Source organism: Pseudoliparis swirei, chromosome 14, assembly GCF_029220125.1.
Source record: "Pseudoliparis swirei isolate HS2019 ecotype Mariana Trench chromosome 14, NWPU_hadal_v1, whole genome shotgun sequence".
NCBI classification, from domain to species: domain Eukaryota; kingdom Metazoa; phylum Chordata; class Actinopteri; order Perciformes; family Liparidae; genus Pseudoliparis; species Pseudoliparis swirei.
In genome coordinates this window covers 9,848,158-9,863,340 of record NC_079401.1, presented here as the reverse complement: position 1 = coordinate 9,863,340, position 15,183 = coordinate 9,848,158, and the positions used below count along the sequence as shown (strand labels likewise).

Genomic DNA, 15,183 nt, shown 5'->3' with positions numbered 1-15,183 from the left:
TAGATATGCACTAAGGTTTAGGGACTATGTTAACTTTATAAACGTGTTTCAAAACTGCAATTCCTAATGAATTCATACTCGTCGTTAGTTAACCATCAAGTATTTTGTGTAACCTCCTCTAAAGTGAGGACTATATGCCTTTGCTGGCATGCACACATTATTGATTACGAGTATCTAGCTAACTAGCCAGCAGCAAGCCAGCTAGTCACTAACTAGAGGTCCTGAGAACCACGCCACCTCGCTTGTAATACTGTGTTCAAACCAAAAGCGTTGAGAATTTTCCGCGAGTAGATTCCAATCAAAGTTAATGCACAGACGCGAATGGATGAGAATGGCGAATAAATTCGCCTGACGCTGAGTTGCGAAAGCCAATCACCGTTGAGATGCTCTGCTCATCATCACTGCCATAAAGCAGAGTTCGTGGTCATTTCTTTCATGGTGGATGGCGGAAATAATAACTGTTTCCACGGAGATAAGCCACGCCCCCTCACCGGCGCAAATGAAGCGAATGACTTGAATAAATCACGAAAAGTTGGCTTTTGGTGTGAACGCAGCATGAATAGACCAATCCAGGCGATAGCTCGATTCTCATCATCAATAATGTGTGCGTGCCAGCAAAATAAGAAACACACTTGCCACATGCCAGTTCAAGATGAACTGTGCAGTGTTGCCAATTCCTAAGCAAAGAAAGTCGCTATTGGCTGTCCTAAAAGTCGCTAAATGACATCATCGCCTAATTTGCATAATAGTAATCGACGCTGTAGGAGAACTGTATTTCTGAGTATACAATTTAGACATGTTGCACACAGAGTAAGTGACTGAGGCTGTGTGAGTCAAATAAATGCAGACAGGTATTTATTTTAGTGTCAGTGAAAAAACATTTACATTTTTACGACGCAGCTTATGGTAATATATGGATATGGTCTGAGATGGAGAACTTGCAAGATGCAAGAATTCTCACAAAGCGTTCAGAGGAAGAAAATGCCTGCGGCCTGACTAGAAAACGAACTAGAAGACCGGGTCAACGTACAGAGAGCAGACGGCCGTGGCGTTTCCACAGGTCAGATTCGTCTGAAAAGAACATTGAGGATTTCAGAGGCGGATCATCGTGGCGTCTACTTGTTCTTCAAAATGAAAAGGCCTGAGCATCGGCGCACGCACGACTCTCTGCCGACAGCTACCTGCAGACAACTTCGCAAACTTCACAAAAGAGAAAATAGCCGAGCATTTTATTGGCCCGCGGGATGTCATTAATATGGATGAGGTTCCACTGACCTTCGATCTTCCTCTCACTCGAACTGTGAATCAGAAAGGCGAGTCGGCAGTGACTGTGAGAACTGCGGGACATGAGAACATAGCTGCTCTGTTCATTACCGCTGCTCGTTTCCAGAGTTTATTCGTTAGCTTAGCGGCGTATAAGATAATACTTTTTTGTAGATGCGACATATAAAAGGGTTCACTTTAAAGCCTTTTTTAAAAACGGAAAATACTGAATGGACGGTCCTTGTCAAAACCATGAATTCCTGAACCAGGGTAAGCTTTAAAGTCCCTGAAAAAGTTTTGAAAGGAAAGTACCTTTCGACACTTTCACAGTGAATGCTGCAGCAGCAGAGTAATGATTATGTTTGTAGAATTTTTTAAAATATATATATATATATATATATATATCTGTACAATTTTTAATTGTGCTCTACAGTTGTTCAACCACACTGACAACTGAAGGAAGAGACAAAGATCTCAGTTGAATAGGAATGGAGAAACCAGCAGTTGCTAGTAAAAGAAAGTGAAATCTTACCATCATTAAACGGGAACAGCTTCTTGTTTTGGGTTCAAGTTCACAACAATGTAGCCTGAAAACAAGCTGTGATGTTGATGACTGAAGACTTTTCTCCTTGATAGTCTTATAGTTAGGGCTGAATCAGGTTCACCTGGTCCAGCCCCTAGAGATGCTGCTATAGGCTTATAGGCTGCTGGGGGACGTTTTAGGATACACTCTCTCCTCTTCTCTCTCTACTTATAGATGAATTTTCACCTCTCCATCGCACATTATTAACTCTGCTTCCTCACCGGAGTCTTTCGTGACTTCACGTCTCATAGTGTCCATTGGTATGGAGGACTTAAAATGACTTAAGTGTTAATAAATGAATGCATGAATAAATACAATAATAAATAAATAAATGCTTAAATAAATGTATACATAAATAAATAAATACAGGAATAAATAAATATATGCTTAAATAAATAAATACAAGAATAAATGTATAAATACAGAAATAAATACAGAAATTAATAAATATAAGTTATAACTCAACAGGACATCATTAAATAAATGTATTTCTACATTTCTGTATTTCTTCATTCATTTATATCTCTATTTATGTGTCCACACGTATTTCTTCATTTATTTATGTGTGACATCTATGTGTCCGTATATTCAAATGAGCTGGGCGATCCGAACCTCATTGTTGAACAGGATTGGTCAAGTCGGGGAGCAAGACAGAAGCAATCGATCCCTAGCACTTGGACCTGTAGACGAACAGCGTTTATGATGCATTCTTGTCTGTACATTCTAAATTCTACTGTTGTTGAGTCACGGAATGTAATTTAAGGATGTTTTCAGCCGAGAAGTTAGTAGTTTAAGCATCAAATCTGTGGTCGGTTTATCGAGATTCAGCCTAATAAGGATATGCGACGGAGATTTGAGGTCCTGCTCGCGGGACCTCTGAGCTCCGGGCGCCGAGAGAAGCCTGACCTCGGCAGGACTTTTTGAAAAGCTCCGCTGGCTCTGACGTCTCCGTAGCGGCTAAACATGAGATATAATTAGGTTTTGGAGGTTCTAAAGAGCACAGAGTTTATTAATTATTAAAAGATAACATTACGTCAATTTGACTGAGGGTTAAGATTCATAACTTCATATTGTAGCGACCCTGGGTCAGGAAAGCTACGAGACGTTGTATAGTTATTACCATTTATTCGTAGCCTACGCCAAACCACAGTGAACACCGCAACACATTCTACTCCACTGTAAAGTATTTTACAGTGAATAATTGGAGTAAATTCATGAGCAAGAACAGTTGATGTGGTGACGTCACAAGACCAGAAAGACCGTCCTGCGTCCTCGAGAGTCTGGACTCCCAAGACCAGATGCCAAAGACCAGACTCCCAAGACCAGACTCCCAAGGAACACGAGTCTGTACTCAGTGTACATGGAATTGATAAACGGCTGAAGTCATTGATTGTGTTGTTACTGTGTTTTAATTTGTGTATAATGATTCCTTCTGTACACATTACATCTATTGTTCTGTCCATCCTGGAGAGGGATCCTCCTCTGTTGCTCTCCTGAAGGCTTCTTCCCTTTTTTTCCCTGTGAAGGGTTGTTTGGGAGTTTTTCCTGATCCGATGTGAGGTTTTGGGACAGGGATGTCTATGTGTACAGATTGTAAAGCACTCTAAGACAAATTTATAATTTGTGAAAATGGGCTATACAAATAAACTGAATTGAAATTGAATTGAAGTAAGGCAAGCACTGTCGGAGGTCCTGTGTTATTATAATACATTCACCCCAACCTGGTCAGGCCATTTTCGCCCATCAAAACTACTACGGCCACGAGAGGTTGGCGACTAACAATAAATACTGAATGGACTTGTGCTTGTTCCAGTCTTCTGACCTCTCAAAGTGCTTTGACACCACATGACATGTATCCATTCACAACCATTCAGACACTGATGGCAGGAGCTACCATGCAAGGTGCCACCCGCCAATCAGAACTATCTAACCTTTGATACACCGCAGGCACAGCAACGTGGCAATTTAAAACGATTGAAAGGAATGTTTTTTGGGGGAAGACAGTCTCAAGTGGATGTTTTGGCCTATAATAAAAGCGTATAAGGTTCAATATAACTGTAATAGATGTTAATTGGTCTACACATAGAAGAGGGTCAAATTAAAAGGAATCTCCCACTTTTTCATCACATACAGGGTCATTTTATATTGTATATTATGTAGCAACTCAGGTCGGTGCCATTCTCGTAACTATAAGCAAGCTATTGTGAGAGAAACATGGTGTCATGCAAGTGTTATAGATGTGCTATCGATTCTGATCATGAATTTAACTTGAAGGCAGTTTTTTCTTTCCAGTAAAATCATTGGTTGTCAATCCCAACACTTGTCAAACATTGATCTGGAATAAAAGCGACAAGAAAGCGAAAAGATACTTCTGGAAGGCTGCTGTTCTGTGTGCCTCACCCTCGCCATGAGCTCATCCCATCGAGTGTTGAAGGCGTCCAGTTTTTGCTGTATTATTTCATCCAGAACGCCTCCGTCCGTCAGCGTCTGGGCCAGCTCCCGGATCTGGTTCCTGTTGTCCTCCGGGTGCCGCAGAAGAACCTCAACACTCTGTACACACAAACACAACGTGATCAATCACACTGGGCCATGCCACTTTCTAATGTCTGTCTTCTGTTATGATTTTGACTGAGAGACTATTAGCGGCAGAAAGTTACATATTAAGAGTTTAGGTGAAACCACGGAAAGGTTTATGGTCTCAATCTCTATAGTTTCAAGTCTTCTTCTCGTTAACGATGCTACATTTAGAGTTAAACAGACGATAAAGCAGGTTATGCTTTAGGGCCACCTTATGATTGACAGGTTGCTTCTACCGTCTGGAAGTTGTCCATGTTCTCATCTTACCGCTTTTGCAATGTTTTCACTTCGAGAAACTTAATTTGTAAGAATTTTCTCGGCTAAAAATGCTTTTTCAGCTGCTCCACACCCTCTGTTGTCAAAACAAACAAACATGGCAACCACCGAAATGCTCAACTTGAGGCTTCAAAACAGAAATCCACAAACACGTCCACTTCTAATATTCCTGCCCTATATGCAGTCTGAGTCTCTGGAACATAAAGCCTGTCCTATTGCAGACGTGATCTATTCACCATCTTCTCCTCCAACTACTGGTACTCACATCCAGCGCCTCCTGCAGCTCCTCCGCTCCTCCTTGGAGGTTCTCCGTCTCCTCCAGCTTCTGCTCCAGCTGGTCCAGGAAGGTGTTCTCCTGCTCCAGGTAGGAGAGCAACTCACACCAACATGCCCACACCTCCTGCAGAGACAGAGACAGAGATTGACAAGTGAATGGATACAAATATATATATATTTTTTAAACAGACGATTATTTTTGACATTTTATGCGTTATGAAAGACAGCAGCAGAAAAAAGAAAAAATAGTGAGCGCAAGCCAGCACTTCAACCATCAAGTTGAATGACTAAAAATAGTGTGAAAATGAGGCTAAAGTGAGAGTGACATCGAGGGAGGACAGAAAGATAAGAAGGGGGGGGGGAGCATCGCAACTTCCTCATGCTGCTATGGATTTATCTTTCCATATTCAGCATGGCTGCATTGACCGTCACATCCGCATCTGTTCCACATCAACATGTGTTGACAGCCTTGAGCAGCCGTTGCCTCTGTGATTGGACCGGCTTTAGCAAGAGGCAGATTGCACACTAACCAGTGCAACAAAGCACCAGCTGATGGCTGTAAGACGATGTCGGTGGCAGCGTGGAGTTCCCAGCATCACGTGGACGTGCATTTTTATTAACGACAGCGTTTATGGATTTCAAAAGGTTCAAAGAGACCCTCAGTCGAACAAGAGCGAGGAGAAGCACTGTTATAGGCTTTAGAAGCTTCGTCATTGGTCTAGAACCATTAAAAAGCCCATGAGTTATTTAAAGGGACAATAATTTATGGTGACTAACCTACACTGCATTATTTATGTTTAAAGTTGCATTACAAAAGAAAGGATCCCTTGTTTTATGTAATATTTAAGTATTTTTTAAATGGGGGGCACTTTGGGTATCAAACCATTTCTCCACAGGCCCTTATAGGGGCGGCTGTAGCTCAGTGGGGTAAGGGGGTCGTCCTGCAACCCCAAGGTTGTCGGTTCGATCCCGGCTCTCCCCATTAGTTGTTGCAAGTCGAAGTGTCCTTGAGCAAGGCACTGAACCCCCAGTTGCTTCCCGGGCGCATCACTGCAGCCCACTGCTCCTTAATAACTAAGGATGGGTTAAATGCAGAGAACTAATTTCCCCTTGGGGATTAATAAAAGTATATATATTATCTTATCTTATAGTTGTATGTGTCACTTTGTAATTGTTTTGGTTTTAAAGCAGTTTTTTGTGCATGGGTGTTTTGTTTCTTTCTATCGTTGTGTCTCTTTGTTATTGTTTCCTCTCTACCTCCATCTGCCTGATGGATCAACGAGGTCTGGATCGTGAAGTGTGCCTACTACCAGCTATGCCATGGCCCTGCTGATGCACCGCCCACTCCTCCTCTCTACCTCAATCTGCCTGATGGATCGTGGAGGTCTCCATCGTGGAATATGCCTACTACCAACTATTCATTCACTCAGTCATATTCATTGAATGTATTTTAACTCTAATGTCCTTGTGTACACATTACATCTATTGCACCTGTCCATCCTGGAGGGATCCTCCTCTGTTCTCTTCTGAAGGTTTCTTCCCTTTTTTCCCATGAAAGGGTTTTTTGTGAGTTTTCCCTGATCCGATGTGAGGTTTTGCGACAGGGATGTCTATGTGTACAGATCGTAAAGCACTCCTAGGCTAATTTGTGAGAATGGGCTATACAAAATAAACTGAATTGAGTTGAGTTTCGTGTATCTTTGTATTAGTTTTGAATCACTTTGTAAGTTCACCTCGTCTCTTTGTAGGAATGTCTGTCTCTTTGTAGTCGTTTTGTGTTTCTTTGTAGTTATTTTGTGTCTATCTTTTATTGTTTTGTGTCTCTTTGTAGTTGTTTCATATATCTTTTTCGTCGTTTTGTATCTCTTCGTAAGCTCTCCTCGTCTCTTTGTAGTAATGTCTGTCTCTTTGTTGTCGTTTTGTTTCTCTTTGTAGTCGTATTGCATCTGTTTGCAGTTGTTTTGTGTCTCTTTGTGTCTCTTTGTATTTGTTTTGAGTCTCTTCGTGAGTTCTCTTTGTCTCTTTGTCGGAATGTATGTCTCTTTGTGGATATTTTGCATTTTTTCATCGTCACTGTGAGTGTCTTTGTGCCTCTTTGTGGTTGTTTTGAGTCTCTTTGTAGTTATTTTGGTTTCATTATTGTCTTTTGGGCGTCCCACCCACCGATTTGATTCAAGAAACCAACCACTGCTATAATATATTTTGCATTTTTGTTCTGTTTTCTTTCTACGTTTTTTGTTTTGATATTAAAATGGATGAAAAAACTCCACAAAAATAACTTTTTTGTTTTTCCGATTTAGTTTTGAAATGGGAAAAACAGAGAACAAAAGATGTATTGCACCAAAACAAATAGAGGCCTCTCTCTTCTCAGTCTAGACATGCAAATCGTTTTAGCTTTAAGATATCAATTTCTGAGATTTCTCACTCCAAATGAGATATTTCCTACTGAAGAAGAAATTAATCCCCAACGTGTATATATCCAGCTCCATCGGTGTGTATCAGCATTCTGTTAAGCGTTAAAATGTCCCCTTCTTTTAATGAAGCATCCAGTTTGAAGGTCACAAGGTCAAATGCAATAAGATAAACAGGGTGCTGCTCTTCACCTCAGCTCATTTACAATATCCTGTGTGCGCACTGACCCGCACAGACAGCCTCCTCCTTCCTCTCTCTCAAAAGTTTCAAGGCCATTTTGTCGTAACCTAAGTGTGGCAAGGTCATCCAACTAACACTTCCAAGTGACCACAGAGAAGACGGATACAGTTCATACCTCCAGAGTTTTACATTTCCCATCCAGGCGGCTACACAGGCGCTGGTAGTTCGCCGTTAGGACTTCCAATTCAGACCGCAGGGCATCATGGGCCGTGGGCGGAGCCTTGGCGATGAAACTGTTGACGCTGTCCGTCAGGAGTTTGACCTTGAGCTCCTTGGAGTGAACCTCCTCCTGAGCCCTCTGATGGAGAGACAGAGTACATGAATAAGAGACGTTTGTCAATAAACCTCTCAAAAGTCATCGGGACGGTGAAAGAAAAGAGAATAAAAGAAGAGAGGGAGACTGAAAGAAGAAGAGAGAGGGCTTAGTGGATGGAGGGATGGATGCAAACAACCGATTCAATGTATCTTCTGTTGACAAAGCCACCGAGTGTAAAGAGACAGAAAGAGATGGAGAGAGAAAGTAAGCCAACCAATCAATGAATGACGAAGTGAAGTTAATTCAAGGAAGGGAAGGAGGAGGGGGGGATTAAGAGAGAAGGCAATTGAACAGAGAGTTTCTTTTCAGCTCAGAGCAGAAAGGAGAGAGGAAGAGGGAGAGAAGGATGAGGAGGAGAGGGGAGATTAACGAGAGTGAAATATTTGTTTTTATTTTCAACTTGACTCTGAAGTAAACTTGTTGGGAGGTTAGTGGAATGAAAGGGGCCGAGTTATTGCCGAATAAAGAAAAATGCATTTACATCACAAATGCATCACATTAAAGTTATGAAAGCGACACGCGCTGCAAAGAAAAGAAGAATTGATGCAATTTGATACACAATTGAGGAATGGATGGAATGAGAGGGACACAAAACTGTTAGTGAGGGAACGGGAAGACGACAAAAGAGAGGGAGAGACAGGAAGGGAGGAAGAAGGCTGTTGTTTAACTTCAACAAGGAGAAGGAGATACCGGGGTGTTATCGGCCTGGAATGAACCAGGATCAGTCAGTCCACTTTGAATATAGAGGGCTCCAAATAAACCACATATTGTCAGGAACCCAAAATAAAAGAAATAAATATCCCACTATGAAAAATATTGTTGACAAAAAAAATAATCTTTAACTGTACAACAATTATATATATATATTATATGTATATATATATATATATATATATATATAAAGTTTATGTGTGCCTTTTTCATTGGAGATCTATAAATTCTATATCTAGAGGAAGATACAATATAAACATGAATGAGATAATATTAAAATTAATAAAAATAAATAAATAAATACATTGATTATTTTTAGGGCAAAAGCAAGAATATTATTCTTATTATTATTATTGTCATTATTATTATTATTATTATTATATTATTACAATTTAGTAGCGAATGTTAAAACCACGACATTTGAGTGTTTTACAGATTGTTGTTGGGATCCGGACAGCGAGCTCGGGGACATCTGGTCACTGTATCACGTGTTTGGGACGGCAACAGATACCAAGAAAAACTCTCTGACCGAATCAAAATTCAATATTACCTTCAGAAAAACAATGGCGTTGCATTGAAGCATCAATAGACTGTATTGCTACGCATACCTTGAGCTCTTCCACGGCCTTGCGCAGCTCCTCTGGTGTCCTGTATGTGAAATCTCTCTCCAGGTAGTCTTCCTCCGCCTGGTTGATCCACTCCTGCATCTCCTGCATCTCCTTCCTCAGAGCCATGGTCTTATCAAGGCCACCTTTCAGTGCGGACTTCTTAGCGTAGGCCTATAGAGAGGAAGGCGTACATCGACACAAACGTTAAAACAGTTCTTGAAACACACGGTCTCTCCATGATGAGGTCACACACACCTGTTTGCAGACGTTCTCCCATTGGCCGTTGAGCTCGTCCAGTTCTTTCTGGATGTGGATGGCAAACGGCGGCTCGGCCTCTTTCTTTAGGTACAGACCCACTTCATTTATGCCGTTGATGCTGGGTTGGATGGTGTGGATGTCATTCACCAGAGCCTGGCCAATCACAATGCAGGACCGTGGTTACACAGGTGGAATTACGACTGAGTTATGAGATATCTGTGGCTCAATTTCTTTAGAAGTAGTCATGAAAAAAAGTGTTTTTCTGCTCATTTTCTATTTACTTTCCATTTCCCACAGGGATATCTTATAGACCCCATGGTTAGTTTATGAACTCCAAGGTTCATTTGATGAATTATCAGGGGCATTTTCAGCCCAAGGACATTGTACTTCGATCTACTCTCGATAAACTTTTCTCAACCTTTTTATAAACCTGTATTTTGAGAATTGTTTTATATTCATAAATGTTGCTAAATATTTGTTTATCTGTGTTGGTCTTTTTGTATTTATCAAAAGAGCAGGCTTGGCATATGACAGCGATACACACATCAACACGAAAGAAGGAAGCAAGGGGATCGGGTTAGTTCTGGGGTCCTTGAGTTGATCGCTGCCCACAGCATCTTCTGATCAACCAGCCAGACCACCTGGAGACCACCACCTGGAGACCACCACGGGAAGAGAGCAGGAATACCGGCTAGGCGGGCCCAGTTTGGACCCAGGGCTGTTCAACTACCCAGCAGATAGCAGGAAAGTGGAACGGACTGGAAATAGGACTCGGGCTATCGAAGACGATTAGGACGGTTCCATGGATCACGCTTTACTCCGTTGGGACAAGGTTGGGATTACTGTTTTTTTCTTCTTTTTTCTTCAGCATACAAAGCCCTATATGTTGCCCAATGACAATAAAAGGATGTTGAGCCTTGAAATAATGTCAAGATGCACGGCTTCCTCACCGTGCACTGCTCTAACTGTTTCTCCAGAGCTTCAGAGTCTCCCAGTGCTGGCCACTCCTCGTTCAGGAACACGTCGACATCTGCCATCCACTTCTTCAAAGTCTTCACATCATTCTGGTGGCAAAGATACAGGTATTACAATGAAGACGTGACCACCGAGCAGATCAAGATACTGTGTTACTTGATTATTAACATATGGTATTCACCTCAAACTGCATCAGTTTGGCCATGAGCTCTTGGAGTCTCTGGCCGTTGTCCGTCAGCGTGGTGCCAAGTCGTCTCCAATGCGCCATGATGGAATCCATCTCGTTGCGATACCTGCAGAAAAATGATCACCGTGCATTAGCTTGTGACATTTCTTTACGGATGCGTTGCTAATTCGTGTAACAGATCAATCGTTACAATGGCCTAACGATCGGAAGTTATGTGGTCGATTTTGGGAAGATTAATGACATTTCCATACCAAATAATGAGAACAACGCTCAATGGCTTCTTAATGCTTGCTTTTAGACAATTTACATGTGTTATGGTTGTCTTTTTTTTCTTGAATAAAGGGTAGAATGTTTGAAAAAAATAGTGAATAGACTTCTTTTCCATTCGCACAAGGTCAGAAATGCACCAAAAACAGAGTTAGGTAAACGGTTCTAATGTTACTGTGGTTACTTATGTTGTCCTATAGTCCCTCTTTCAAAGTCATGTGAAAAGAAGAGAGAGAGGGAGAGAAGGTGAGGGAGGAAGGAGGAGGTGAGAGGGTGAGGGAAAAGAAGTATTCATTTCAACACGCTTCATATTGCATTGCGAAGGAATCGTGTTTCCATCACTGCCGATTGGAGCCGATAAATTACCGTGACCACCTCAGAGTCATTGGTCCCTGGAATGAATGCCGAGTGTTACCTTTCCCACTGAAGACAGAAGCCAGAGATCTCAGTGGGTTTTTCTGTCCAGTGGGAACAGAGCTTTATTTTCCAGCCTTACTTTTGGCTGATGTCTGGTGGAGCTTTCTGGAAGACCTGCTCTACAGCTGAGGTCAGATAGTCCACCTCCCCTTGGTGTTCAGCCAGAGCCTCCTGGAGGGCCTGTGGGGTCGAAAGAGAGGCACGGGAGACAATGAGAGAAAATATAGCCAGAAGAGCTTTTTGGGCCATTTCGTGGAGGTTGTATATGGAATAGGAGGAGATCCAAATGCAGAATGTAGAGCAATGAGATCATCTAAACTGTCTATGTATCTGATATCAAGTGGTGCTCCAAGTGATCATCTGCTTCTGACCACATCAAAAAACATGACTGACAAAAGGTCACAAAAACCAGTTAATTCAACACCAAAATCTGTTTAAATAGCAGCAACCAAAGTGCTGACATACTCAGGGGAAAACAAAGGGAAGAAAATCCCCATGCATGCAATATAGCAAAACGGGGGTCTAGCATTTAAACAAAAATTCAGTGATTCAATTTTATAGTGCCAATTTCACAAATAAAACAAATTCGGAGAGTGTCTGCTACATTTACAATCACATCCCCATCCCCAAACCCCCAAAACATCGGGGAAAAAGGAAAAAAAATAACCCTTCAGGGGAAAAAAAAAAGAAACCTGGAGGAGAGCAACAGAGGATCCCTCTCCTAGGATGGACAGATGCAATAGATGTAATGTGTACAGAAGGACAGATTTAGAGTTAGAGTTAGAGTTTTAGTGATGCAATTTGTAATCGTACTGCACTCACTGCAGTCTGCAAGGGATATTTCTGAACGTACACTTACGGGTATATTCTATTTTTAAATGATTTTTTTAATGAATGCTAATTTTAAATATAATTTTTATAAATCTCATGTACCCCCTTGGAGTGTCTTCACGTACCCACAGGGGTATACGTAACCTCATTTGAGAACAACTGCCTTAAATTACACAAATGAATGAGAGACAATAGAGAATGGAAAGAATAACAATATAAATGTTTATTATTTTAATCCAACTGTGTAAATTAACATGTAACACATATAACACATTTCCATGACTCTTCCAAAACTTTTTTCAGGATTACATTTTTTTGAAAGACTTTTCCAGGCCTGGAAATAACCATTTGAAAATTCCAATACTTTTCTAGGTTTCCCATGAGCGTACGAACCCTGACAGTAGCATGTTCACCACACTTACCTTCGGAATAAGGAAAAAATTGCATAGCACCGAACAAATCAATCCTCACGCCCGTATGTCCTCGACACATTTACATGTGATTTATTGGACATCCATCTATCATGTGCTTGCATACTTCATGGAAATGCCATACAGCCAATGATTTGGGCCCCCCCAAAAAATCATTTGAACAGCTTGTCTGCGACGTCACCCACAGTATTGAGCGAGTGAGGGATGGCGTTATGGCGCTGCCACTGTGGACATGTTGTAATTAAAGCCTTTTCACACCATTGGCTGTGGCTCAGTGTTGGCTGTGCAGGAGGAATCACAAGTGGACAGGTGAGGGAATTCCCCATGAACTTTTTGGTGGGTTGCAGTGGAACATGTTGGGGGAAGAAAGCCTCCGTTCACACCGAGCTGGCTCAGAGGCTTCAGTTCAGCTTAGTTCAAGCCTGGACGGGACATCCGCCAGTTACTGTGGCTTACCCACAATCCATCTGCTGCAACAATGAATCCAGACCGAGAAGGCATTAGAGAGTGTTTTTGCCTGAGGTTATGGGTTCTTCTTTTCTTTTCTCCTCCTTTAGATTTATATTCAGCACATGGACCAACCTCCTTCTAGAACCGACTGATGAGCGAGTCGGGTTATTAAAGATCCACAACATAGGTGAACAGGCAAAATAATACAAAAATAGCATATCTTTTGGTGTGACCGCAGCATAAAGCTTATATTCACATCTGGTTTCCTTTGATAGATATATAAACTATCTTCATCACCATTCCTGTGAAAACGGAGACGCAATGAAGGAGAAAATAAGATGTTTTTATCTTCGCCTTGTGGAAAAATTTAAATTTCAGATGCATTATCAGCATGAAAATCAAAATCAAGATGAAGACTGTAACTATAGATTGGGATAAACCGAGGTTTATATTGTCATGTTAAAAATAACTGAAAACATTAAAACTAGTAATATGCACAAGGAAAATGTATCAACATTCATACATTAACAATATTGGAGACCATGAAGAGTTCTATGCTGTACATGCAGAAATATGGAGAAGGCCCACAGGCTTTGTGAGGTATCCACAGATTGTTATGGATTAGACACAAACAATAATGTATAGATAGCTGCTGTCAGTCCCATCTGGTGGCTTCATCAAAGCATTATGATCCATGCGTCGGCTGGAAACTGCTGGATTTGAATCAATGCAGACAAATAGGTAACATAATGTACTATTTTGGGCAAACTATGCCATTTTGGGCAAAACTAACTCTTCTTGGTGAAAAAAACACAGAAGAACATGGAAATATGTCGGTATGACGGTAACATGTGAAGTTTGACTGCTTCACTTCTCAGCGGCCGCTGTGTGGTGCGTTCTGGTGCAATTAGAAAGCACGGAAATTCTAAGCACGATACTGTTGACTAACGAGAACATTATTGTGTATCTTTTGATCTTGACTTGTTTATAAGCGTATGACTTGTTGTAATACATTATAGTGAGACGGAGTTTGGACAAAGTACAATCAGTTTATGGATTATGAATGTTCAGGGCTTATTGCTGTCCTCATTAAGGCGACCATGCAGTCCCCCACGCCCCCCCCCCCCCACACACTCAATTCTCACTACATCACCAATCAATCGTAAAGATGTGATAACACCTACATTATAGGTGATTGAATGCTGCAATCAGGACTTTAATAACGTGGATGATATTAATAATCATCTGTTTTTAATATCTACGAGAGCTCAGGATTCAAACCAGGTTCCCACCTGAGAGGGACGCTTATTATTTATAATGAATAAAGCAACTGGGGTGAGAGGTGATACCATCACCTGGGTGACGGGAACACACACACACACACACACACACACACACACACACACACGCGTCGTGCTGAAGATGTATACGACAGCTTATCAGTATGCAGAAGGGATTCCTAATTATTATCTCCAATAAACTTTAATTAATCTCAGCCTACAAGGCTCGATCACCCTGCTACGCAACAAGAGCATCATCAGGTTTAAAGAGGGGGCACACACACACACATGTACACACACACATGTACACAAACACACACATGTACACACACATGTACACAAACACACACACATGTACTCACACAACTTAATTTAAGTTGAAGATAGAAGTCAACAATTCTAAAACAACAAAGTGAAAAGTAAAAAGATATATTCTTTTGACTGGATATATATACAGATTAGCAGTGACACAATGACAAATGTGTGCGTGTGTATGCTCTCTTTATATGCAAAATGGAACACACTGCGCTGGGATTTGTGTGTGTGTGTGTATGTGTGTGTCTGCAGGTAGATATTGTGATAAACAGAAGCACTGATTTGCTCTGCTGGGATTTAGCTCACCCGCCTCTCATAATTGCAGAGTTGTAGACACACACACACACACCAGCTCTGGCCTCACACTCTGCATGCTGAGCAGTCTTGCTTCACAGATGTTCACCATCATTCTCTCCGCTTGTCTTCAGAGTTCTGAATCAATAAATAATCTGCCAGTTGCTTTTTATTATTTGTAGGGAGGAGATTACAAGAAGATCCTTTCCGAACTCT

General features: G+C 41.3%; 1 protein-coding gene across 1 annotated transcript in view; it reads right to left on the bottom strand.

The window, feature by feature from the left end:
* LOC130204709 (dystrophin-like) overlaps nt 1-15,183 on the bottom strand; it is a 320,570-nt gene that overhangs the window by 105,836 nt on the left and 199,551 nt on the right. Inside the window, 8 exon segments of the mRNA XM_056431663.1 lie at nt 4,247-4,396; nt 4,965-5,099; nt 7,743-7,925; nt 9,263-9,433; nt 9,518-9,673; nt 10,471-10,584; nt 10,677-10,788; nt 11,446-11,546. Of these exon segments, the coding sequence (XP_056287638.1) occupies nt 4,247-4,396; nt 4,965-5,099; nt 7,743-7,925; nt 9,263-9,433; nt 9,518-9,673; nt 10,471-10,584; nt 10,677-10,788; nt 11,446-11,546 (1,122 nt within the window).